The sequence below is a fragment of the Anthonomus grandis genome, chromosome 11, assembly GCF_022605725.1.
Source record: "Anthonomus grandis grandis chromosome 11, icAntGran1.3, whole genome shotgun sequence".
NCBI lineage: Eukaryota > Metazoa > Arthropoda > Insecta > Coleoptera > Curculionidae > Anthonomus > Anthonomus grandis.
In genome coordinates, this window is record NC_065556.1 from 28,609,711 (window position 1) to 28,636,652 (window position 26,942).

Genomic DNA, 26,942 nt, shown 5'->3' on the forward strand with positions numbered 1-26,942 from the left:
TTTACATATTTTTGTTTATTTCACTACAAATGGCTTTATAATCAATATATAAAAAAAATCATACTCAAGACTTACTTATCAGTCTAATAACCTTAAAAACTACATCAGAAAACTAAAAAAAAATCCTTTCCCAGAATTCCCCAATTTTTTCGTAAAAAAAATAATCAGACTATCGACACAACAAGACTTGTGTAATATGTTGTCAGATAGTCTTCATATAGAATGCTCGGAACAGCATCGCTTTCCTTGCACCCTATATCACTTAATAAAAATGATCACATTAAGTACAATTTTCCACAGTTATATCCGACGGGATCCCCCTCAGTTCCTGGTTCATTGTTTTCAGTAGCGGATGCTTCCCGCATCCACATTTATTTCGAAAATCGTCCAGATCCAGGGCCCAAATCATGCCACCACCCAATCCCAAAGACTTTACAAATTGCGACTGAAAAAATCATTTAATTCATATGATTTCGAGGAGATAGTTAGTATGTTAATACCTTTCGCCTGATATCGGCAATATCATCGTAAGACACCCATTGGTTTCCCATATGGGCGTACGGGCCTATTCTACCCAAAGGATCCCTTTTTACTGTCCAACTCCTGCTTTTAACTCGATCGCAAATCTAAATACACTCGATTAAACTGAAATTTATAAATTATATATTTGATTGTTTCACCTCATAAAAGGCTAAAAATCCACCGGCCCTCGTGGCCTCCCCGGCCTCTCCTGGCCCATAAGCCGCCTCGTTTATTCCATATTTCGAACTATCTGCCAAACTGAACGACTGTCCGTACAACGGCATGCCCATGATCAGTTTTTTGGGATCTGCTCCCTTTTCGATCCAGTAGTGCATCGAGAAGTTCTGAAAAATCCCATTATGACTGGCGATAAAGGTCCAAACAGAGAACTTACCGCATTAAAATAATCATAAAGATCTCCAGGATAATAGTAAAGAGGGGCCACATGGCCAGTTTGCTTATCCCAGTGGCCGTGAAAATCATACGTCATAACAGCGATCCAGTCAAAGTACTGACTTAAAGTTGGCACATCATATCCTGCATCGATGACCGCTTTACTTGGAGATACCGCGGAGGATAATAGAAGACCTTTGGGTCTAAAGGCCACGCTGAGCTCTTTCACAAACGATGCGAATCCCTGTTTGTCCGAGTCTGGACCCTTATTGCAATCCACCTGAATTAAAACTGAATTCGTTAAGGAGGTCATATGAATGAATAAATTTTCATACCTGCCAGCATTTGGGATACTCCCAATCCAGATCCAAGCCATCAAAGCCCCATTTTTCGATAAATTGAAGCACGTTGGCGACGAATCGGGCTCTAGCCTCTGGATTGTTCACAAGTCGAGAATATTTATCGCCTAACGAGTCATTCCAGCCTCCAATAGCTATTAGTACCTTGATTCCTTTGGACTTGTATGCAACTACTTTACTGTAGAAGTCTGAAATTTATTATCATATAGTTAATGTGATCATTTTTAGATCAGAGGGGTGATTTTACCGTTGTCAATGTCTGCCCAAGAATCGTGAGGCTTAATGGTCAAAGTATTCGGATCCAGAACGGCGAATCCATAATTAATATGCGTGCACAAAGTCGGGTCTATATCTGATGGTAAATATTTTCCTTCGCCTTGTCTAAGATCCGTTAAAGAATTAATACAGAATTACTTGACAGCAATAAAAACATTCTTACCTATACCAGGCCCAATTAGTAAAGTAACAAACGACTTTGTACTCCCCGGAGGCAGCAGGGATGTACTCAGTACTGGACGGAACAGGAGGAATGTAACTAGTACTAGTTTCTACAGCAGGTGGTGCAGTTGGTTCTTGATTAGGTTCGGAGGTTTCAGTGGTGGTACCGTCCGGATGGCAGGAAGTATTTTCGGGCCAATCACAATGGTTTTGATTCCAGTACAGGCCGCTGGGGCAGGACTGAAGAGTATAGTGACCTGATGAAAGAAAAAAATTCCTGGTAATGTATGTGCTATTAAAAAAAAACAAGGTGTTCTATTTATAATGGTAAATAATTTTAATAGCAGATTACTTTTGAAACTTCTTTCTTTTTATGCCAGACCTAAAAAAAATAACAAAATGTTGCTGGTGGCGTCCTCTATGCTATGACATAATTAAAAAAAAGTTAATTATGGAATTATTTAGAAATATTTAGCTGTTTTGTTTGTTATGTATAGGGTAGTTCACATATGCTTTCCTTAATATAAGGAGCATATGAAGCGGTTTTTTTTTTATAATTGATGAATTGTCCTTTTTGTCATACTTTTTTTTTCATAAAATGTATTTTTTTTCTTATTTTGACAAATAAACGATTTGTATTTGTATTTGTAATTATGAGACTTGCCATATAAAAAACCCATCAAAAATTGTTAAAAACGAAGAATAAATGTTAAATTTATAGCGAAAATTCAAAACAATAATCGCCCTGCATTTTATACTAGGAAAATTTAAGTTAACCTGATTCTTCCTTTAAAAGGAATCTGCTGTTAAATTATTATTATTTATGGGACATCCCGTACACAAGGCACATCAGCAGTTCTATAAAACTTTTCAAGAACATTGACGCACAGGTAGTGATTCGTACCTTGATTACACAAATAATACTGATTACAATTGGTGGGGTCCAACATAAAAGCATTGCCATTACACGACAGTGACATTAATGGAGGTTCGGTGCTTGGCATCATTGGTTTGCTTGTGGTACTACTGGTTACTTGCCAGCTGGGTGGACCCTGTGTGCTTGGTTTTCCTAACGGTTTGTCTTGACCTGCATTTTTCACAATTTTACTCTCTGAATATGTTGCAAAGAATCGAACATACCTTTGCCCAAGACGCATTTAGGGTCTGGAACGGCATAATCCCTAAGTACCCGATTGATGGTCCTAAGTAATGGATATTCTTCGCAGCCGCACTCGTTTTTGAAATCGTCCAAATCCAAAGCCCAAATCATGCCTCCGCCGAGGCCCATCGCTTTGATGTACTCCGACTTGTGTCTGATCATTCCGATATCGTCGAAGGAAACCCATTGGTCCCTTAGGTAAGCGTATGGACCAATGCGACCTTGTCGATCACGTACTATTTTCCAGTCTTTTTTGATTATGTTGGAACATATCTATAATTTAAAATAATTTCATGAAGTACAGTGAGTACTACATAAAACCCATTTTACCTCATAATAGGCCAGAAAACCTCTGGCTCTAGTTTCCTCGCCCGCCTCACCACCCCCATAAGTGGGAGCATTCAATCCGTTATCGTTAGTTTCAGCTAAAGAGAAGGACTGACCGTACATCGGCATTCCCATTACGATTTTCTTTCGGTCAGCTCCCTGCTCGATCCAGTAATTAATAGTAAAATTCTAAAATAAACGATTTTATCACAGTAAAGATAAACTTCTCCTAAGTCGGTAAGGTCTTACAGCGTTAAAAGTGGCATCTATGTCTTCAGGATGGGCGTACATCGGGGCGACGTGTCCGGTCACTTTGTCCCACTGTCCGTGATAGTCGTAAGTCATCACGGCGATCCAGTCCAAGTAGGTGTTAAGAGCTGGAACGTCGTATCCAGCATCCACGACTCTCTTGCTAGGCGAAACTGCTGCCGAGAGTAACCAGCCCTTTGGCCTAAAGGCTTCGTGGAGTTCCTTGACTAAATCTGCGAACGCTGGCTTATCTGTTGCCGGACCCTTGTTACAGTCCACCTTAAGTAAATAAGCCATTTAAATCTAATTTTATGATTAGTACTGTATTAGAACCAACCTGCCAACATTTCGGATACTCCCAATCCAAATCCAGACCGTCAAAGTTATTCTCCTCGATAAAGTCCATCACGCGAGTAATAAATCTTCTTCTGGCCCCGGGGTCATTTACTAGTCTGGAATATTTATCTCCAGCTGAATCGTTCCATCCTCCTATAGCTATCAAGACTTTAATACCTTTGGCTTTGAATGCGGTTACTTTTTCATAAAACTCTGAAATAAATTATATGAGTTTGTTCAACCAATATTGCACACGACTTACTATTATCAAAATCAGCCCAGGTGTCATGTGGTTTGATAATCAATGAATCTCCATCCAAGACGGCGAATCCATAAACGATATGAGTGCACAAGTTGGGATCGATATCGGACGGCAAATATTTGCCTCTCCCTTGTCTGTACCATGCCCAATTGGTAAAGTAGCAAACCACCTTGAATTCACTGTTAACGTCCACTATGGAGGTACTTTGGGGGGTCGAGGGTGCAATCGGTGATCCGTCTACGGTAGACGCTTGATGAGTTTCTACTTCAACCTCTACCGCTTCTACTGCAGGTTTTGTTTCGTCGGAGTCATCTATTGGTGGGATTGGTTCTGGTACCCCAGTACCTAAGTAGACGAAATGTATATTTAAAGGTTTGAAGGTTGCTATTATTAGCTTTACATTAATTCCAGAATTGTGCCTGTTATTAAATTATTATTTAATAATAATGGTACCTTCATCAGCCAAGACGTTGCGGATAGTAGTTAAAAGAGGGTGACGCCCTCCTCCGCATTTGTTCTTAAAGTCATCCAAGTCCAACGCCCAAATCATGCCACCTCCCAGATCCATCCTTCTAATAAACTCAGATTTAATGCGGATCATTTCTTGGTCATCATAAGACACCTTAATTAAGAAAAACAAAGTTAAAAATTACAGTGAATGAACTGCTGTAAAGTCTTACCCATTGGTTGCCCTTATAAGCATACGGTCCCATGCGCCTCTTAGGATCTTTCACTACGGTCCATCCTCTATTCTGGACCCTATCGCAAATTTCATAATATGCCAAGAATCCGCCGGCCTTGGTGAACTCTCCAGCTTCTCCAGGGCCTGGAGCCATCGCGTTTAAACCATTTTCCTTCTCGTTCTCGAGCCTGAAGGACTGACCATAGAGTGGCATACCCATAACGATCTTTCTTCGGGGCACCCCCTCGGAGATCCAGTAGTGCAACGAGAAATTCTACAACAGCATGATAATTGCCACACAATTGATCCATATATAATTATATTACTTACCGAGTTAAACCAAGTGACTTCATCTTTAGGGTGATAAAACAAGGGGGCCACGTGCCCGGTCTTTTTGTCCCATTGCCCATGGAAATCGTACGTCATCACTGCAACCCAATCCAGATATTCTCCAAGAACCGGAACGTCATATCCGGCGTCTATGACGGTTTTGCTTGGGGAAACAGCTGCCGATAGTAAGTAGCCCTTGGGTCTGAAGGCTTCCTTTAGTTCTTTGACAAAAGCTGAAAAGGCTGGTTTATCAGAGTCCGGTCCCTTCTTGCAGTCCACTTGCCAGCACTTCGGATACTCCCAATCCAGATCTAAACCGTCGAATCCCCATTTATCCAGGAATTTAACGATGTGCTCGATGAAACGACTGCGAGCCGACGGGTTATTTACTAGACGTGAGTATTTATCGCCTTGGGAGTCGTTCCAACCCCCAATGGCAATAGAGACTTTCACTCCCTTGGACTTGTAAGCGATCACCCTTTTATAAAATTCTGAAAAACGGGCATGAATAAAGAGACTGAAGTACCACCGGACAGTATTGGACTTACGATTGTCGAAATCGGCCCAAGAGTCGTGCGCCTTAATAATCAAATTGGAAAAGTCCAAAACGGCAAACCCGTATACGATGTGGGTACATAAATTTTCATCGATGTCCTCAGGCAAGTACTTCCCTTGCCCCTGTCGGTACCACGCCCAATTGGTAAAGTAGCAAACGATTTTAAAATAGTCAGATTTCGGCTTTAAGGGTTCCGATAGCGGCGGTTTTTCCGATGTTGGTGGTATTGGTGGATGCCATTCCCATGGATTCTCGCCTGGTTCGCTCGTCGTGGGCGGCTGGTACTGCCATTCAGTTGTAGATTGCGGTTTCGATGTGGTGCTAGGCTTGGAGGTGGTTGGCTTGTAAGAAGGTTCACTGGGACCCTCCGGATCTGGCACGGCTGGTTCTATTTCATTGTCAGTTTGTTCGCAATGAGAACCTTTGGGCCAATCACATATTTTCATTTCCTGAAATAGTTGGAGAAGATTGATTTAATGGTTGCGAGCAGTGGCAATTCTATGGATGGAACATCTGTCCTGGCATTTTAAAACATGAATTACTTACACTATTCCAGTACAGTCCGGGTGCACATTGGAAAATTTCATATTTTCCCCAAAGGCATTGCATGTACTGGGTGCAATCTCCAGGGAATGGTGCAAACATATTTTCGCCGCAGCTTGCATAAGGTTGAGGTTCTAAATTTGAAAAAAAAATCAATTCAGTCAGCTCTGAAAAATGTACAGTGTGTCCCAAGATGAGCGAATTTATTCGTAAAAATGACATGCTTGATTTAAAAAAAAATAAAATATGCTACATTTTATTTTTTAATCAAGCAGGGCTAGATGCCAAATGGTCAAATTTAAATTACAAAATTTTTTGTCATTTTTACGTATAAATTCGCTGCTCATCCTGAGACACACTGTTTGTCTTGCCCAACTAGAAACCTACTCAATAGAGTCGAATCGTGAAAGTAAGTATACTGCTGGGCCAACTTCTTGCGTCCAATGCACTTGACCTTGTACATGTAATCACACATTCCCTTATGGTCGTCCCAGTTCAAACCCGGAGCGCAACTTTGCGCCAAAAGTTGATTGTTCACGCATACGTAAAACATGTTGCACTTCTCGTGTGGATAATAAGCTCCCGTATCACAATCCATGGTCATTTCCGTCTCCGTATAGTGAGTCAGGGTGGTCGCTGACGTGGTGGACCAATGGTATTCGGTTGTTTGACTGTAGGCTGTAGATGGTCGACTGGTAGTACCCATATAAGCTATCCAGAAGAATCTTACTTAGGTCCGATATGGAATAATCGAGTAAGAAACTTACGTAGTTCGTTGCATTTGGCTGAGCTTGGCCAATCGCAGATGTTCTTTTCCTTGTTCCAGTGTAGGCCTCCGGCGCAGTACTGCTTGCTAAGCTCTCCACCTACACACCTGGAAAATTTCCAATTATTAAAAAGGCTTGTTTAGTTAATATTGGCGGTACCTATAGAAGGCGTTGCAGTTATTCGAATCGGCCAAGTACTGTCCAGGTTCGCAAGACATCTGTGGTGGCTTTTGTGGATCAGGACGTACCACGGTGGGTGGCGGAATCCAGGATCCGTCGTCAGGAGAAGGAGGTTTGCGAGTGGTACTGCTAGTAGTACTACTCGAATGAGTTGGACTAAAACATAACGTATCATTATTATTCACACCGCAGTTAACTTATATTAAAAAAATCTTACTGAGTGGCATCCCACCAGGGAGTAGTTTGTGGTCGTTTAGTCGTAGAGGTCTTGGAAGTGCTCCACCACGTAGACGATGGCGGCTCAGAAGAAGGGGTCCACCAAGTAGAAATACTGGAAGACGGTCTGCGTGACGTAGATGACCACCAAGGAGACGTAACAGTCGACGGTTTCCTCGTAGTTGAAGAAGTGGTCCACCATGGTGACGTGGTGGTTCGTTTTGTTGTACCCGTAGTCCATTCGTGGTTGTGGTTATGTCCAGAAGTTGCCGCCCCTAAGATAATAAAAAAATCCGTACTTAGTAAAAAGTTTTTGTAGTAAAAATTCTTTACGCACGCTTGAGTTGAGGAGTAGCTTACTCTTCAATGCGAATGCGTTACGAAAAGTGTGATCGGGTGAGGCGAACGGTAATTGAGAAGGAGATATGAGTTAGTGGAGATAGAAAGAGAAAAAGTTACTGTTTGCATATTACTGTAGGAGCAAGAGAGAAACTTGCGCGCCCGTGCGCATTTTCTTTCCCTCTTTCTCTCATAGCCAGTGCATGGAATATTTATATATTTCAGTCAGTAGTTTGTTTGCGAGTTTGCTAGCGTTACGCGAACGGTGATTTCTTGATTATTTCGTTCTTGAATAATTTTATAAATCAATTTTTATTGTTCTAGCTATTAATTATTCTACGTTTAATGTGAATAAAATGATAAATTCATTTCAAAGTTCATATTTTGTGAATTTTTGGGTGAATAATAAGAAATTATGGTAGGAAGTGATACAGACTCTGCCCCAGAATCATCAACTAAAAAGAAGTTACGTACGGAAATTGTGCATTAATATACATATGAATGGAGCTAAAAAAGTTACTTCAGTTGTGTGGTCTCAAGAGCACCATTTTTTTCTTCCTTCTATGGTCTCTTTGGCACAAATAAATGTACGTTCACTGCTTAATAAATTTGGCTCTTTCAGGATCATGTTTTTACCTCTTGAAACTTAACTGCGTAAAGACCTAAGTAGTCATAACGCTACTTACATTAAATACTCTTTAAAACATATATATGAATGAAATTATTTTTTTTTACCCGAATCAACCCCAGTGGTTGTTTCTGGTGGTGCTGGTGTAGATGGTGCGGGAGGTTTGGTGCAATCTGCTTGAGTGGACATAGGAGAGGTTCGGCCTAAAGCCTCATTGAGGCTATGGAGAAGTGGAAAGCTTCCAGAGCAACACTTGTTATTGAAGTCGTCTAAGTCGATTGTCCACGCCACAGCTCCGGCAAATCCGCTTGTTCTAATATAGTTGGCCTAAGTGAAAGGTGTTTAGAATTAAATCACAAGAAGGTAAAGAGACGAGAGAGACAGAAAGCTAACCTTCTCTTTGATCGAGTTCGTATCCTCATAGCCAACCCATTGATCTTTTGAATAGGCATAAGGTCCTGCTCCCAAAGCACTTTTTCTGCTCATCCAGTTCTGATATTTAACTCTGTGGCATATTTCGTAATAAGCCAACATTCCGGGTTGTTTTGTAAATTCGCCTGCCGCTCCGGGACCAATAGAAGGGGCTCCCTCGTCGTGTGAACCCGATTTTGGCAGGGTGAAACTTTGTCCATAGAACGGAATACTTACAAGAAGTTTTCCTCTGGGAGCCCCTTTTGACACCAAGTACTCCATCGTGTAGTTCTGGCGAAGGGTGATCCAAATAAGTACAGAAAGAGACAATTCAAATGCAAACTTACAGTGTTATATTGAGGATATTTGTCAGTGGGTTGTTGATAGAGTGGGCTTACGTGACCAGTTTTACCTTCCCACGCGCCATGGTAGTCATACGTCATAACTGACATGAAATCCAATGATTTACCTAAAGCAGGTAAGTCGTAGGCGACATCGATGACTTCCTTGTAGCCCGATATGGCGGCAGCGAGAAGCAGGGGTGGATTTTGCTTGGAAAATTCGTTCGCCAACTCCTGTAAATGGCTCCACAATATTACGGCAAAATTTCAAAAAGTATTTGGGAAGGAGTTCACCTGCATAAGTTTACTGAAATTGGGCTTGTCCGAGGCGGGACCCTTTTTGCAGTTGCTCTGCCAGCAAATAGGGTAATTCCAATCGAAATGTAATCCCTGAAAGCCGTGTCTTCTCAAAAATCCGACCGTGCCGACCACAAAACGTCTTCTCGCCGAACCATCGCTCACTAATTTGGAATATTTGTCTCCGGCGGAGTCGGTCCAACCGCCGAGGGATAATAGGACCTTGGTGTCTTTGAGGGAGGTTATTCTTTCATATAAATCTGGAAAATTGAGAATTCTTAGGGACATTCTGATCAGGGCAATCAATATTTAATATTTTATAATTCAAAAAAATCATGAATTATTCTTAAGAGGCTTTGATAATAACATGTAACAAGGAGGAAAATAAATTCGCAGTCAGTCTCACAAGTGTAGCGTCTAGTAGTTGGGTTACGCGTTTCGCGTTACCGCATCATCAGACCTAAAATAAAAATTCATAATATGCAGCTATGGTTAGACAATAATTCACAGAAAAAATATATTATCTCATTTTAAGTACAATAACACTCGCATTATTATATATTCGCCTTATTTGGAGGCCAACAAGAAGAAAACTGATAAGTGTTACGTTACGCCACTGGTTCATCCATTCGACCGTTCCCAAATTTTAGCTGACGAAGAACTATAAGAAAAACGTTTTTGTGCTTGTGTGTGAACTTTTAAATAATCAGATTTGACTGTACCGCCTAAGTCGCAAGATCGACTCAATTTTGTATTCATATTTTTTTAAAACAGTTTTTATATTTTTAACATATTAAATTTTTTATTGAAAAAAAGGAAACATTCTTTTATTCATTTCAAAACTGGCGCAGTCGGTAAAATAATTCCGGAGAGATCATAATTTCAATTTACCGGGATATCAAAAAATTTTACAAAAACGCGTTCGAGATTGCACGTTGTTCGCTGTCTGTCGTCCCTAGCCGTTTACCAAGTGGAATTTGGAACTATCAAGAAAAGGTCCTCTCAGCTCTCCCCTAGCCTAACGAAGGAATTTGGGATTTCTGGAAGACAGAACCTTCAAGACGTTCCCTAGCCCGAAGTTCACTGGAATTTGGATGAAAAAAATTCAACACAGTCAAGGTGTAATGCCACCGCAATGCTGACTGAGTAGAAGCAGATCGACGAACCAATACAAACACCACAGGCTACAGTCATTCTCACGGAGTACAAGAGTTGCAGGGTGAGTCTTACTGCACGATTATTTAATTTTATCAAATTTATTTTATTTTTCGTTGTTTTTTTTCTTGTAGGTTGTATCACTTGTACTCAATTTACCACCTTGCACAATGCCTGATACAACTGAAAATTCAAATTCAAATACTTCAACAACTTACACTATAACTTCCGATAAAGCAATAAAATTAATTAACCTTTTTGATGGTGCTCGCTCTAAATTGCACAATTTTATTGATTCTGTTGATTTTGTCTATTCAAAATTTAATCAAAACGAATTAGATGTTTTTCCTTTCATCGTAAAAAGCCGGCTAGAAGGCAAAGCTTTAGAATTTATTGGCTCAAGAGAATTTAATTCTTGGGATGACATAAAAATTGCACTTCTAGAACAATATGGTGAAATTCTAGATATTCACTGTTTAAATTTTGAACTCTGCCACTTTAAACAGCAACTTAATGAAAAACCTATAAAGTTTGTAGAACGCATTGAAAGTCAATTAATTAGAATTCATAAAGTTATTAAATATGACATTAAGCTTAACACTATTGAAAAAAATTGCTTGACCACATTTCACAATAAATCTGCCTTAGTGACAGCAGTCACAGGTTTAAAAGATCCCTTGTCGCAGTGCTTAAGATCGTTAAAACTTGAGTCATTAACAGAAGTAAAACAATTAATTATTAACTATGAAAATCAACAATTTTTTAAACAAACCAATATTCAGTTTTCGAAAATGAATATTCGAAATCAGTTAAATTTAAAATAACACCTCAAGTAATAAATAGTTTTAACAAATGTAAAGAAATCTTGACATCTGATAGTATTTTAATGTATCCCGACTTTGACAAACAATTCATTTTAACGACAGACGCGTCTAATTACGCTCTTGGCGCGGTTCTTTCCTAATTAGATGACGACGGCAAAACAGAAAGACCAATATCTTTTGCTTCAAGAACGCTAACCGATACAGAAATTAAATACTCGACAACCGAAAAAGAATTGTTATCAATGGTATGGAGCACGGATTATTTTCGGCCCTATATTTTTGGTGTCAAATTTCAGCTAATAACGGACCATAGACCATTAGTATGGCTTTTAAATTTAAAAGACCCCAACTCGAAATTATCGAGGTGGCGTTTAAAATTAAGCGAGTATAATTTTAATATAAAACACATTTCTGGTAAATCAAATAAAGTTGCTGATGCATTATCACGAATCCAAATAAATGAAATCACCGTTAAAGATTATCCAGCTTTTCTTAATTCAAAACAAAATATTATGCTGACAAATTTTGATTTTTCAAACGAACAAATATTAGACCCGCAAAATAAAAATATCGTTTATATTTATGATGACTCCGAAAAAAACGAATTTCACTTTAATATCATTCGTGACGTATTTCCAGTCATAAAAGACTCCGATTTCGACTCGGTTATCGAATTAACGAACGAAACAAAAACACGTAATTTAATCTTAGCTAAGATCAAGCCGCACTGTAATGAAAAAAATTTTAAAATATTGTCGGCTCTCAAATTAAAAGAAAATAAAGTTTATTATGTGACATATTTCGAAAAATATAATTTTTATAAAATGATACAGTTTTTATACCCTCAAACTAAGTTTATTATCTGTAAAAATATTATTACTGTACCCTCAATTGAAGAGCGACAACAACTTATTTTTAATTATCATAATGATCCCAGTAATTACCACAAAGGTATAAAAGAAACTACGAATAAAATTCGCCAATTATATAAATAGAAAAATATGCATAATGACATTGCAGAATTTATAACTTTGTGTCCCACATGTCAAATTTCAAAAATTGACCGTGTAAATCGTACCCAACCTTTAAATATAACTGATGAAGCCCCAGATAAACCTTTTCAATCGCTTTCAACAGATCTTTTCTTTTTTGACAATGAAATCTTACTAACAATTATAGACAATTTAACAAAGTTTGCACAAGTGTATTTAATTTCTAATAAAAAACCAAAAAGTGTTATTGAGTCTTTACGTGCATATTTTAGTATTTTTGGAATACCAAAAACCATTATCTCTGATAATGGTGGTGAATTTAATAATAAGCTAATAAAGGAATTTACCGAGACTCTTAAAATAAAATGGCATTATACGTCATCAGAATATCATAGCTCAAACGGTATTGTAGAGCGCTTTCACGCTACTTTAGCTGACACTTTGCGGTGTTACCTACATAATACCTGTGATATAAAGGATGCCTTATTAATTGCAATTAATTCTTATAATTCAAGTCAACATAGTTCTACTGAATTAACGCCAAATTCTTTAGTTTTTCTTTATAAAGAAAATATTGATCTGGAACACCAACGACAAATGATCTTAAATACTTTTCAAAACGTGAAACATAAGCAAATGTCAATTAAAACTAAACAAAAGGCATATTTTGATGAAACGAAAGCAGCAAAAAAAAAAATGAAACGTTTGATGTTGGACAAAAAATTCTCTTAAAACGACCCAAAAACCCAAATACACCTAAAACTATTCTTTGTACAGGACCTTACGAAATTTTAAGTGTTAATAAAGAAAATAAAACGCTTGAAATATGTCTTGATAATAATGTAATTCGCAAGTTTCATTTTAATAATGTCAAACTTTACTATGAATAATAATTAATTTTTTTTAATAAACATGCAATAAATTAATAAAATATCTCCCCAATATCGACATTATTGTTAAACATTTTTTATTTTTTGTTTCTGTTTGTCTGGATTAATTAATTTGATGTTACAACTTACAAGTTAAATTGAGTTTGATTTTTTTTTGTGAGTTTATTAAATAAAAAAAAATAATTAAAAATAAAATCTTGCAGTTTGGCTCGCAAAGAGAAATGCAAACTCTTCATTTAAAAATGACTTGGCCTTTACTTATGCAAGTATTTTGTTTTATTGCATGGACTTGGCTGCTGATCTGTATGGAACCCGTCCACATGATGACATAACAACATCAAGTATCGAGTATAAAAGAGATGCCATGCAGATTGCAGACTCTATGACCAATGGACCATCCCCATGGTCGTCTTCTTCAGAGGGGAGGTGTTACGTTACGCCACTGGTTCATCCATTCGACCGTTCCCAAATTTTAGCTGACGAAGAACTATAAGAAAAACGTTTTTGTGCTTGTGTGTGAACTTTTAAATAATCAGATTTGACTGTACCGCCTAAGTCGCAAGATCGACTCAATTTTGTATTCATATTTTTTTAAAACAGTTTTTATATTTTTAACATATTAAATTTTTTATTGAAAAAAAGGAAACATTCTTTTATTCATTTCAAAACTTAAGAAGGTGTAAATAGATTTTTTTTCCGTAGAAATTTTGCTTTTTGTTTCGTCAGAATATTCCCAGTAGTTTTTGAGATATTGGACTTCAAAGTAAGTGGCACTTTATTCTTAGACATCTTTACATAACAACGTCAATATTTCTGGAACTTTTACTTGCCTCGTTTTAAACTAGAAATAATATTTTTGAAGAATATTCTGCTAAATATGTTAGTGTTTGTTTTATCGAAATATTCCCAGTGGTTATTGATATACTGAACTTTAAAGTGAGTCTTAAACAACTTTTATGAAAATGTTTAATATTTCTGAAACTCTTTCTCGGACCATTTTGAACTCAAAACTTTATTAATATTCTTCTATATTAATAATATTCTTCTGAATAATAGGATTTTTATTTTATAAGAATATTCTCTAATCACGTATCTATGGTAGTTTTTAAATCATTGCATTTTGAAGTTAACCTTAGTAACAATTAAAATACACTAACATACAAATAAAAGTGAAATGGTAATGGTTAATAACTAAAATATAAATCTTTAAACACCAAATATTATTAGAATCCGATGCATTACCCACAAATTCCTTTCGAAGAAATAAAAGCAAACACAAACATAAAAAATAAAAAAGTTTGTAAAATTGAACAGGGATCGAACCCAGGATTTTTTTGGATTCGTATTTCGCGAACCTTGTCGCCAAACTAGTATGTGAGAGAACATTCGGTTGTTATATATAGGGTGTTTAATAATTAGTGGGACAAACTTAGAGGGCCACAAAATGAGCAAATGTGCGCTATAAACTCCTATCCGAAAATGTTCAGATTTTCTAGAATTTTAAGAAAAAATCTTATGAATTTAACGATGAATTTGACAGCCCTGTTTTTTATTTTTCTGAAAATTAGTAGGTAGTTTTAGCATCTAGTACTATTTTCTAATATATATTATTTAATTTTTTATTTTACCAGTGACGTCCATACGGGCTAGAACACTGTAAACTCTTTAAAAAAAATAGTACGCAACTGTTTTTTCTTTAAATAAGAAATATTTTTCAAAACCTCATTTAATTTAGAGTAAATTTTGTCTCTTGGTTTTGTTTTCTTGGACGTACTGTCTTCAGATAAAAAAATAAAATCCATTGTTCGAAATTTATTTCTCGTTAAAATTTAAATTCTTAATTTCATTTCATTCTTAGTATTTATTTTAAGGAAAAAAAATTACTTGCCTTTAATGTGGAATTATCTACAGGGATATGAAATTTATCGTGAAAAATATACTGAATAAAAAATATGAAAAAAATTTTTTTTTTAATTTTATCTGCTTGTATCTGAAAATCATTAGATTTCAAGGGTTTATTACGCAAATTTGCTTATTTTAAGACCCTCCGCAACCTTTCCAAGTTTGTCCCACAAATTATAAAATACCCTGTATTATATTAACGAAATATGATCTTTAAAGAGTCATATTTAATGTAGACTCTGAATATATTTATAAATACTCTGAAATATTAATACAAAGGTTTGAAGAAGTCGATGTTGATCCTGCTTTAATTAGATTATCCTGTTCCTATAATACAGGTAGAAAAAGTAGAGTAACTATTGATGGCCATAAATCCGAGTGGTTTGACATAACATCAGGTGTACCGCAAGGCAGTCACCTGGGTCCGTTGTTTTTTATAATATATATAAATTCAATAAAAAAATGTTTTAAACACTGTAAAATATTACTTTTTGCAGATGATTTGAAAATCTACTTAAAAATCGAGACCATGGATGACTGCCTTAAAATCCAACAAGACCTTTTGCGCCTTGAACAATACTGTCAGAAAAATCGTCTCTTTCTAAATTCTGCAAAGTGCTTTTGTATTTCTTTTACTAAAAATATTACCAAAATAATATCGCCTTACTCTATAAATAGCAGTAATCTGAAACGAGTTGTAGAGATTAGAGATCTGGGAGTAATCCTGGATGAAAAATGGACTTTTAAATCTCATATTGAGCGAGTGATATGCGAGTCCAATAAGATGGCTGGTTTCATAAAAAGAAATTCAACGGATTTTAAAAACCCAAATTCAATTATCTCTTTATATAATGCTTTTGTCCTCAGTAAACTCTCTTTTGCCTCAGTAATATGGAATCCGAAGTACAATGTAGACATTACGCGCCTAAAGCGGGTACAAAATAGGTTTCTAAAATATCTAGGATTTAAGACCAATATGCCAATAAACAACCATAATTATACCATTATACGAGCCAAATTTAAATTTTTAACTCTTGAATACAGAAGAAATATCACAGATCTTTTTACGCTTTATAAAATAGTAAATTGTCACGTCGATTTACATTATCTTCTATCTCACATTAATATACGGATACCAAGGCAAAATGCAAGAAACCGAGACTTGTTTGCAGCTGATTTTTATCGAACCAACGTAGGACAGAACTCTCCACTTTCTAGAATTCAAAATGTTTTTAATTTTTACAACAATTTTCTGAATTCGGATATTTTTAGAACGCCGATAGGATCCTACAAACGCCAATTAAAAACCTATTTTTTAAAAAAGATAGAATAATTTTATTTTTGTTTATTTAATTCAGAACTTGTAATTATTTACGCTCTATTTAATCTCATTAGTGTATTCATCTAAATTTCCCTTTTATTTTTGATTGTATCTACACACGTAACATGTAAATTTAAGACAATATTTGGTAAACCTATCATAAGTTTGTTATATATACACAGTGGATGCTTTTTTGGTACTTGTGTACTGTTTGCAACCTGAACTTGTAATAAATAAATAAATAAATAAATAAAATAAATAAATAGACTATTGAACATGATTAGGTTCAAAATTAAAGATGTAAGATTGAACTTTCCTAAACTTTTCTATTCTCCAGCTTTTCCAGAAGATCCAGTTTTTTTACCTTTCGCATACTCATGCAAAACAATTACATCATCCGACACCGAAAAAACGCTGATTTTGTTTCTTCAACATCGGTGTTCCTATAGTTGTTAAGATATTCTTTAATTATACTTAATTCTTTATAAAAAAAATAGTGAAAGGGTGAATAACTTATATAACAAAAACTGAAAAGAAGCAAACTTATGTGTATGTATTAACCCGAAAAAAATTGTATGATGTTATTTGTTGTGGTTTTCTGTATATATCAATTACTGTATATGCCGTTAATATTCTTTTTAACAAAAGCTTTAAGAAAGCCCAAACTCTATTGTGCTCTCTTTCCATGAATAACGAAATTCTTTCATATAGACTATTCGCAAAATTTGATAATTTATTTAAGAATTGGTCTGCATTGCCTCTCCAAACAACACAAATATCATCAACACATGTCCTATAAGGTACTATAAATATGTTTGGCAAAAGTGATCTTCATGGTTTTATTCTCTGTTATTCAAAAAAACTTCACTGAAATAACGGGAAAAATATAATTGCATGCCTAAGCCAAATTTCTGTTTTTACATTTAACCATTAAATATTTAAAAAAAAAATTATTTTTAAGATTTCATTAGTTCAATGCCGTTAGTAGATGGTATACTAGGGACAAGGTTTTTGAGATCTAAAGAATTGCGTTCTCTGGCATATTGACCTTTTAAGTAGTTGGATGGAACTTTTGGAGCAAAACAGCTCCTAAAGTCCATGACCTGTGTCAAAACTCCATTTAACCAAGAGGAAACTTTGTTGCAAAGGAAATCTATAAAGGATACCACCGATCATTTCCTCCTTGTGACATTTAATATTTTCGTTACAAATTAAAAGAGAATTGCTAAATTGCTCCATATCTCCATATCTATCTCAAAATTAGGATCAAAAAGAGATTAATTAAAGGCACACTGTTAGACAATGATAGCAACGACAATTAAAACTTACTGTTATCAAGGTCTGCCCAGGGGTCAAACTCCTTCAGCAAAAGCGTCTCGGGATCCAAAGTAGCAAAAGCGTAAACGACGTGCGTACAAAGTCGTTGATCAATATGCTCCGGAACAAATTTCCCATCAGATTTCCTGTAGAACGACCAATTGGTGACGTAACAGACGACCTAAAGGACACTCAGTTTATCACAAAGACCAAATTTTAAAAAGATTTAGTACCTTGGGTTCATCATCATCTTCCAAAGACCTCAACTGCTGACTGGCACTCTTCAAATGATGATGAATATAAACAGTTTCGCCAGGTCTACATTTTCTTGCATTTAATTTGACGCATTTCCCGTTAGTAGAATCGAACATTTTATTTGGACCACAAGACAAATGGTAGCTCAGTCCGTTTTTGCACACGTAGTAACCGGCACAGTTCTTCGGATCGCTGTAGTACCCCTCCGATTGGCACGTACCGAAAGGTTTTGTGGGGGTGTGCAGGTCGGCGATCAACATTGGAGACTTATCTGACGAATTTACTTGACGATAAAATATGTGACAAATATTGTCCATATATAAATTACCTTTTAATTGTTTATTTATTGTGCCAAGTAGAGGCCATTTGTTGCCACAAAGTCCTTTGAAATCGTCCAAATCCACTGCCCAAGCGTATACGCCTCCCAGGTTGTGTTTCTTTACATAAGATAACTGCAATTGCAAAGTTTGATTGGAAATAATTAATTTTTTTTTTGAGGGGGTTTTTAAGTACCTTTTTCCTAATGCTTTCCTCGTCATCGTAACCCACCCATTGATCGCCATTGACAATATAAGAACTGCCATCAGCATCATGGCCTCTGTACCATCCCTCGTTTACTAACATGTCGCAAATTTCAAAATATGCCAAAAATCCTCGGGTTTGTGTGTAAAAACCTTCGGCTCCCGGACCTTTAATCTGTGCACCCACCTCGGTATCGTTCGGGTACTTTAGGGTGAAAGATCTTCCAAAAAATGGTATTCCCAGGATTATTTTGTTGCTCTGCAGGCCATTTCTTATCCAGAATTGTACGGCGTAGTCCTGGAGCAAGGTTAACCATCAACAAATTGATGAATTTATGTGTATATTTTTAAATGTGTATTTTTTTTTAATTTTCTCAAATTTTCCTTAAAAAATTTTATTTTCAAACTCTTTTTACTTTTTTAAAAAAGGCTAAAAAAAGTGTATAGTCAATCTAAATAAAGAGTTTGTGTGCACATTTTTAATTGTATATTTTGCTCAGTTTTTGAGTTATCTGGTAATTTCTCAAAAAAATCGAATGAAAGAAAAATTAGTTTTCTCAAAAGCTTTTCACTTTCTTAAAAAACTCTGAAATAGGTGTCTAGTCAATTTAATTGAAGAATTTGTATGCAAATTTCCAGAAGTGCATTTGAGTTACTTTTTGAGTTATGCCCAAGTTCTCAAATTTTCATTAAAAAAGAAATTTCAAAAATTTTCTTTTCTTATAAACTTTTAATTTTTTTAAAAAGTAGCGTTGAAATAAGTGTCCAATTAAATTTAATTGAAGAACATGTATGCAAATTTTCAAAAGTGTATTTTACATACCCTTTGATTTATATAAGGTCAATTTCTCAAATTTCCAATGAAAAAAATTCTATTTTACTTAATTTTTTTTTTAAACTATTATTATTATTATTTAAAAACGCTGGAATAGGTATATCATCAATTTAATTAAAGAATTTACGTGTATTTTACCTAAATTTTCAGTAATGGTCAATTTCTCAAATTTTCATTAAAAAAACATATTTTGCTAAGTATATTTCTCAAAAAGTTTTTCCTTTTTAAAACGCTGAAATAAATCAATTTAATTGAAGACTTTTCCTCCAAATTGTCAATTAAATTGGGTGTGTTTCATTTAATTTTTGGGTTATGGCCAATTTTTCAAATTTTCAATAAAAAAAAAATCTCAAATTTCAAAAAAGAACGCTGAAATAGGTGTTTAATGGATTTGATTGAGGAATTTGTGTGCCAATTTTCAAAAGTGTACTTTGCTTAGTTTTTGACTTATGACCAAGTTCCCAAACTTTCAATGAGAAAAAAATGATTCTTAAAAAACGCTCAATCGAATCATTTGACATTTTTAAATAAATATTTTTCTCAATTTCAAAGTTATACTCAGTTTTCTGGTTTAAATCATACTTACCACATTAATAAAAATATTGACGCCTTCGTCATTAGGTCTAGCGTTCAAGTTACTGTGATGATCCGCGACTGGATCCCTCTCCCTATGAAAATCGTAGGCCTGCACATTAACAAAATCCACCACGTCATTCAGTTTCGCAGGTAAATATCCATCCTCTATACGAAATCTTGAAGAAGGTACCGCAAGAGCCACTAACAAACCACTCTGTTTAAATATTTCAGCCAATTCCTCCAAGAATAACTGAAAATGTTCCTTATCCTCTGGACGGCCTCCGAGTTCCTCCATTGCCGGATACTCCCAATGGATCTCTACCCCATCAAATCCGTGCTGCTTGATTAAGTTAAAAGTGGACCGGATAAAGTTTCTCCTTTTATTGGCATTGCTGATCATTTCGTGAAACCTATGAGAAGTTTGATCTTTTAGTCCTCCCACCGCAAGAAGAACTTTCAGGTTCTTATTAAATCGCTTGAGGGAAACCACTGATTTGTATCCACCTTAAAAAGAGAATTATTAAGAAAATCAATGGAGTAAGATTTACGTTCATTACCTTGAACAATATCGTATTCTTCATCATTAGCAACCGCATTGTAGCTATCAGGGTCTAATGAAGCAAAAGCATAAATTACATGAGTGCAAAGGTTAGCATCGAGATCCTCAGCTGTAAAGGTTAAAGGTTGCCTCCTATAAGCTGCGGCAGCTTCTACGTAACACACGATCTTTTTGCTGTCCTCGTAATTATTATCTACAAATTTAATATTAGGAAACATATAGAACCTTAAATTGCTCATACCCAATTTCAAACTTCTGCCCCTATTTATGATGGGACTGACCAGCAGTTGCTGATATCCATTGCTGATTCTATATGGCGAAATCGAGTAGCTATTTATTAGAGTTTTAAACTGGTTTGCTTGAGTAAAATAAACTGGTAGCTGATATGCAACATTCCTCTGAAATTGCTCAACGGGTTTCGCTTGGTTGAAACTAAACCGACGAGTGTTTAAAGATTCTTGCTCAAGCTCCGGCCGTTTTTCCACTGCGTCACGCAGCGGTAACCTCTTAGTACCCTCAATTCTAAAATATTTTATTCTTAATTAGGTGAAAATGCTATGAAATAGTACTTACGCATCAGGCACGCTTTCCACGGCGGCTCTGAGAGGGAGACTTTTGCTGCCAAACTCCTCCAGGGTCATATAGGAGCCTTTTTTGATGCTATAGGAGGGTTCCACCTCCGGAACGTGTTCCACTGAATCTCTTCTGAAGCTGAGAACATTTGTGGATGGAATATGACGCGATTGTTCAGAGGCAATAGGTGGTCCATTGTAACTTCTTTCTTCGGTAGTGGAAACGAAGATGAGAAGGATAAAGCACAGCTAAATAAATAGAATTGATTTTAGGAGTTTGCTTTTTTAGGGAATGCAATATCGGGGTTTACCACAGTGTGCAGCTCCATCCCGAGTGAAAATTATTTTAATCTTTTTTTGGCGTTAATCCATTTAATAAGGAAGTTCACTTTCGCGGTTATTCTTATGCCGCTCTGAAAAGAATAAAACGAGACGTTAATCGCAAGTGAAAACCGAACAAATGATGGTGAACTTGGACGTGAGTGCCACTGACCAATATCTACGGCCGGAATATTGATGAACTGTTGGGTTTATTATGGTCTTACCATTGTATGAAAATTGTGAGTCAAGGAGAGATAAGAGGTTTTTTTATTTGGTTTGTGGGTGTTGTTTGTTGATTGAAAATTTACTCATTTTTTGGGTTTTAAAGGTTCTGTTTGATCTATTGGGAGTCATAAATTGATCGGGTATTTCTCTTGAAATTTGAGAAAATTGCTTGGTTTTATACATTGTAATTGTGGTAATTTTTGTTAGATTTTTAAAATGAATATTTTATTTATTATTGAGATATTAATTATATATATAAATTAATATATAAATCAAATACAAATTTTCAAACATGTATTTTGTTTGGTTGCGGTCAATTTCTCAGTTTATCATTGACAAAAAAATTATTTTCTCCAATCTTTTCAGAAAGTTTCAATTTTTTTGCAAAATACTGAAATATGTGCTCAAAATTAATTTAATTGGAGAGTGTGTGTACAAATTTCCACAAGTATATTGAGGTTAGTTTTTGAGTTATAAACAATTTTTCAAATTTTCATTTATAAATTTTTTTTTCTTAACAATTCTTCCTTTATTTAAAAAACGCCGAAATATGTGCCTATTGATTTAATTGAAGAAATGGTATATGAATTTTCAAATGTCTATTTTGCTTAATTTTTTAAGTAATTTGTATATAAATTTTTACAAGTAAATTTTGTTTAGTTTATAAGTTATGATTAATTTCTCAAATTTTCATTTAAAAAAATAATTTTCCACATTTTTTTTTCTCAAAAACTTACAGAAATTGTGTATACATTTTACGCCATTATTTTTTGAGATATGGTCAATTACTCAAATTTTCAATTGAATAAGGCTTGAATTTGACAAAGCAATTGAATAAGGAAATATGGCAAAAAACAAACCTGCATTAAAAAACAAAAAAAAAAGTTTGTCGTAGTTCGGTTCTGAACTCTGATGATGTTGATAAACCCGCTCTCAATAACACTAAATTAGCAAAACAAAATTCGTAAAATTCTCGTTCACCCACCTTGAAAATATACCGTTTTATCACGAAGATCGAACGAGAAAACAATTGGAACTGTCATGTTTTAATCCCCCCCCATGTCCGCTAAAATTAATAATAAATTCGTCGAGTTTATGTGCTGCTGTTCTTCAGCTACAAGTTGTCAACGACTTTTATTTTTGCTAAATTATATTTCTCTCTTCTTCGGGGGCAATAAATGAAGAACCAGTCTGATGGGATACTTCGTGATAATAATTATACGTTAAAACGTAGTTTTGTATCAATTTGGTTGTTTTATGTTTGGAACGTTAACAGCACGACATAAAAACACTTTTTTTTTTGTTAGTCTTGTTTGCAGGTCTTTGTGAGATGAGCTGAATTTAAGGAAACGATGATTTAAGTTTTCGGAAATATGTTGCCTAGTTTACTCCCTTTTTATAGGATTTATAAGGATTGTATTAACAGACAATATTATAAAAAAAAAATGTTTTCTGAAAGAAAAAAAATTAATATTATATTATTTGGCAATAGCGTAGCTCAGTACTTGCCTTTTTTTACCTTTGGTTTTTAAAAACTAAATGCTTTTAAAGAACTCACTGATAAAAAGATGGCTTTGGCTTTTACACGTACACCCACAATAGTTATGCATCTTTATCACTAATTTGGGCATAAGGAATTTACCATTTCGACAAGAAATCCCTATGATTAAAAATCTAATACGACGTTGCCGATTGCCCAAAAATAGCTATAAACTTTAAATCACTTTTACCCTAATGGCATACATGAATGGCGTTTTACGGGAAACAATTAAAACTGGCAAAAGCGCATTCAGCGAACTCACGCGAACCAAATATTGAAAATATTTAATGTTTAACTGGAAACAATATGAATCATTCACTCTTCTTGGAATGTTTATTTACGAATTTGCACACAAAAGACTTGATGATAAATGACCAATCATTGAGGTTAGGGACCATCCAAGTCAATTATGGGATGGGTGAGGAGGAATATTTGATTTGTACGTCTTGAGGCGTAGAAATCAAATGCTCAATAAAAATAACTCTAATGACTTTAACCCTTACGCTAACTATTAACGCAAGAAAATAGCGCATCTTGGACAAATGTTACGCAAAAAAAGATACCATTTCCTTCAACTGGTTAATAAAAGAAAAAATAGGAGAAAGCGGTTTTTAGAGATCATAAGTCCGAAATATCCAACCATTAGACATGAATAGGAACTACAGAAGAATTAATTCACACCACCAAAGATCGTGGTCAGAAGTCATCCACGAAAGAAGAAGAAAAGCGAGCTGAAATTATTTAAATATTTATTAAACGAAAAAACTGAAATTCGCCTCTGTAATCTGAGATAAATAAAATGATAATGAAGCAATCTTTTTTGGCACAACTGGCATTGTGATGCTAATAATGGGTCAACGACACCACGCCTGTCATAAACCCATCAAATCCCGTAATATCGTTTAATAAAAAATCTATTATTAAACCATTAACGCTACATTAGATTTCGACCGCCAACAATAGCAAATATTTACTTCGGAATTAAATAACGTTTATTAGGCGGCCGAAGCTTAATTAATTAATTTTTTTTTCAATTATTTAAAATTTAATTAATGTTGTGTTAAGTTTTATAGTTAATTGACTTCTCTCTACCCTCCCTATAAATTGATTGATAAATGTAGGTAATGTAACAAATTATCTCATAGCTGTTTTATTATAGATTAAGATTATGAGATGTTTAGCATAAAATACCGGACTCGTTTGAAACTAAGTGGAAACAACAAAAGAGCAAAAGCAACAAAAAAAATTAAGAAATATAACCAGTTCAGTCACGAATCGATATAACAGCTTTTAAATAGGCAACTAATCGCTATTCCGCATGAACATCTGAAATAAAATGCGACTGGTCAGGTTGCACTGCAACCAGAACAACTAACTTGTGGCAACGTTTATTTCAGATTGATTTTTTTTAATGTAATTATTTATTTCTTTTAGGTGTCTATTTGGAAGTTTTGTATCCATGTTTATAGGAATTGTTCTTTAGTTTTATTATGATTATATTTGGATTCTATGTACAATATCATATCTTAGTCAAATAGTTGCTGAAATATACGAAATTTATTATTATAGACTCTTCGGAGTATTTAATATGGAGCAGTTTATTAGGAAAATTTTCAGAATAGCCCTTACTCGTGTCCTATACAAGATGTTCAAATAATGCTCCTTTAAGGTGTTAATTCTTAGGTGTTCTTCAGAAGAAAAGTTCAAATAAAGCTATGCCCTAAAATCTTTAACTTTTGAGCTACAAAATGTTAAAATCTAAAGAAAAAATCGTTTTTACTTTTATTACTTAGAAACTATTTTCATTTTGGTTCACGTATTATTCTTCTAATTTAATGGTAAAATAATGTATGTATGCACATTTTTTTTCTGAGGTAATCGCATGTCGAATGAAAAAAACTCAAGAAATCAAATTTGCCCTAAAACGAATGGGGATTATAAAAATAGTTTTTATTTTATGAAAAAGCGGTGGCGTACAATTTTTTTTTAATATTTAGTCTTCGATCCTGTACGGACGGCACTGGCTAGTAAACTTAAATCAAAAAATGACTGTCGATACTTAGAAGGTGTGTGCTAAATTTCAAAAACATATATAAGAAGTTACTCAAGTTATGAAGAAGAAACGATTTTTTTGTTTAGTTATATTATTCAAACTTTCCTTCTTAAAATCACGTAAGAATTAACACACATTTTATTCTGTAACAACTTCTACAAAAATTTTGTACTTAAAATTCCAAGTTATCTGATGGGATCAACCTTGGACTTCATTCTCAATGGGATCAAGCCCCTTTGAGGTTATTACTCCTAGAATATTTAATATAGAGGGAAACCGCTTTCAATTTCCTGTGCAAATTTTACTGATTCATTAGATTTTTTATCAAAAAACGGTGAAATATATTTTTTTAGTATACTTAAGCTCATTTATAATTCATTTGCTCAAATGTTTCTCTGTGCTATCGGAAATTTAAAAAAAAAAACTATACTACTTCCAGTAACTCTTACCTATAAACACCACAAACCGATACTTTATCTACTCACTGAACCACTCACTTATAAATAATTAAAAAAAAAAAAAACACGAATCAATAAAGGGTTAAACCGATTCCGCTCCTCAAGGTACCCACTTAATTTAATAAATACGTGCGGTACCTTCAATGTCAATGTCGCAGCAGCGAAATGCGCAAAGAATTTCTGCTACCGGCTTTATAGGCACCACCCGGGACAAGAACAAGAAGAAGAGCTTCGCGAATGGTACCCCGGTACATGCGATCGGAACCCGAAAACCAAAAAATTTATTTATACTTAGCGGATTAAGGTTCGGGTTCTTATCTGGTTGCATCTTTTTTTTTTTTTTTGGTTTTTGGCATAAATAATTAAATCGAAGGATTTTTTTAATTGGGGTTGGTGCCAATCGGGCGGCCTTGAACTTGGTACTCCTGGTCATTGGTAGGTGTTGTTGTACTCTTATTGAGAGCGTCCCGCCCGGCTTGTGGATTGCGGTTGTCGGTTATTAAGGACAGTGCTGTGCAATTTATTTTAATTTTAAAAGATGAATTGAACGCCATAAGGAATGTTAAGAGATCAAGGGATGAATGGAATACTTCGCCTTCTTCAAGGCATTTGATAGAGTCCCACAAAGGAAAGGTGCTACTTATCCAATAAAAGGCTTATTGTTCAAATTAGCGAATTTCTGTCTACGGTAATTTGGATCCCATCTGGTGTTTCTCAGATCTGGCAACCTGGACCTTTCCAATGTCTTCACAAATGAAATTAATGAATTTTTTACTTGCTGGAATTACCTGCTTTTTGTAAATGATCTGAAACTATGACATTATAATCTGATAAACCTATTTCACTCGCTAAATGTAAAATTATGAGCTTTTTCCGCACTCGACGTTGTACAGAGTTCAATTATAAGATTACTATCTTAAAAGAGCCTCTGTTATCAGAGGCCTTAATGTTGCACTGAATAAAAACTTCTATAGTTTAATGTTTATTTGGACAATGCTGTTGCTAGGAATTAACTTGAATCATTAATGTACCAGGCAATTGAGTCAACGTAATTTTATTATTCCAGGCAGTTGGTCTTATATCAACTGACTGGAATAGTAAAACCACTTAATTAATAGCCTGGAAGTGATAAAACTGCACCACTTAACTGCCTGAAACTACAAATAGAAATTCTCACTCGATTACCTGGAATAATAAAATTACTTTGACTGAAGTGCCGAGAAATATTAGGAATAAATTGATGATTAGACTGTCTCAAAAGTAAAAAATAACGAGTCAACTGCCTGGAATA

At 35.0% G+C, this 26,942-nt stretch overlaps 1 protein-coding gene across 2 annotated transcripts; it reads right to left on the minus strand.

Moving 5' to 3' along the window:
- LOC126742365 (probable chitinase 10) lies at positions 1–25,812 on the minus strand. 2 transcript variants are annotated; one of them, XM_050449008.1, is made up of 35 exons: positions 25,643–25,812; positions 21,366–21,467; positions 21,056–21,303; positions 20,724–21,004; positions 20,481–20,675; positions 19,934–20,427; positions 18,505–18,810; positions 17,970–18,443; positions 17,749–17,917; positions 9,333–9,595; positions 9,045–9,272; positions 8,680–8,988; positions 8,394–8,613; positions 7,321–7,594; positions 7,083–7,259; positions 6,924–7,030; positions 6,544–6,867; positions 6,160–6,290; positions 5,606–6,062; positions 5,058–5,548; positions 4,726–5,001; positions 4,499–4,667; positions 4,046–4,390; positions 3,785–3,996; positions 3,448–3,726; positions 3,202–3,387; positions 2,853–3,144; positions 2,617–2,799; positions 1,714–1,969; positions 1,522–1,655; positions 1,251–1,462; positions 917–1,195; positions 681–866; positions 501–626; positions 1–445 (listed from the first exon to the last, which is right to left on the minus strand). In XM_050449008.1, exons 2-35 carry the CDS (start codon positions 21,381–21,383, stop codon positions 281–283), a joined length of 8,466 nt encoding a protein of 2,821 aa, XP_050304965.1. In that variant the 5' UTR covers positions 21,384–21,467; positions 25,643–25,812; the 3' UTR covers positions 1–280. The 2 variants fall into 2 exon arrangements, with proteins under 2 accessions (XP_050304965.1, XP_050304967.1); XM_050449010.1 differs by having other exon boundaries at positions 17,970–18,262; positions 18,320–18,443; positions 20,481–21,004.
- Between the last annotated feature and the right edge of the window lie 1,130 nt (positions 25,813–26,942).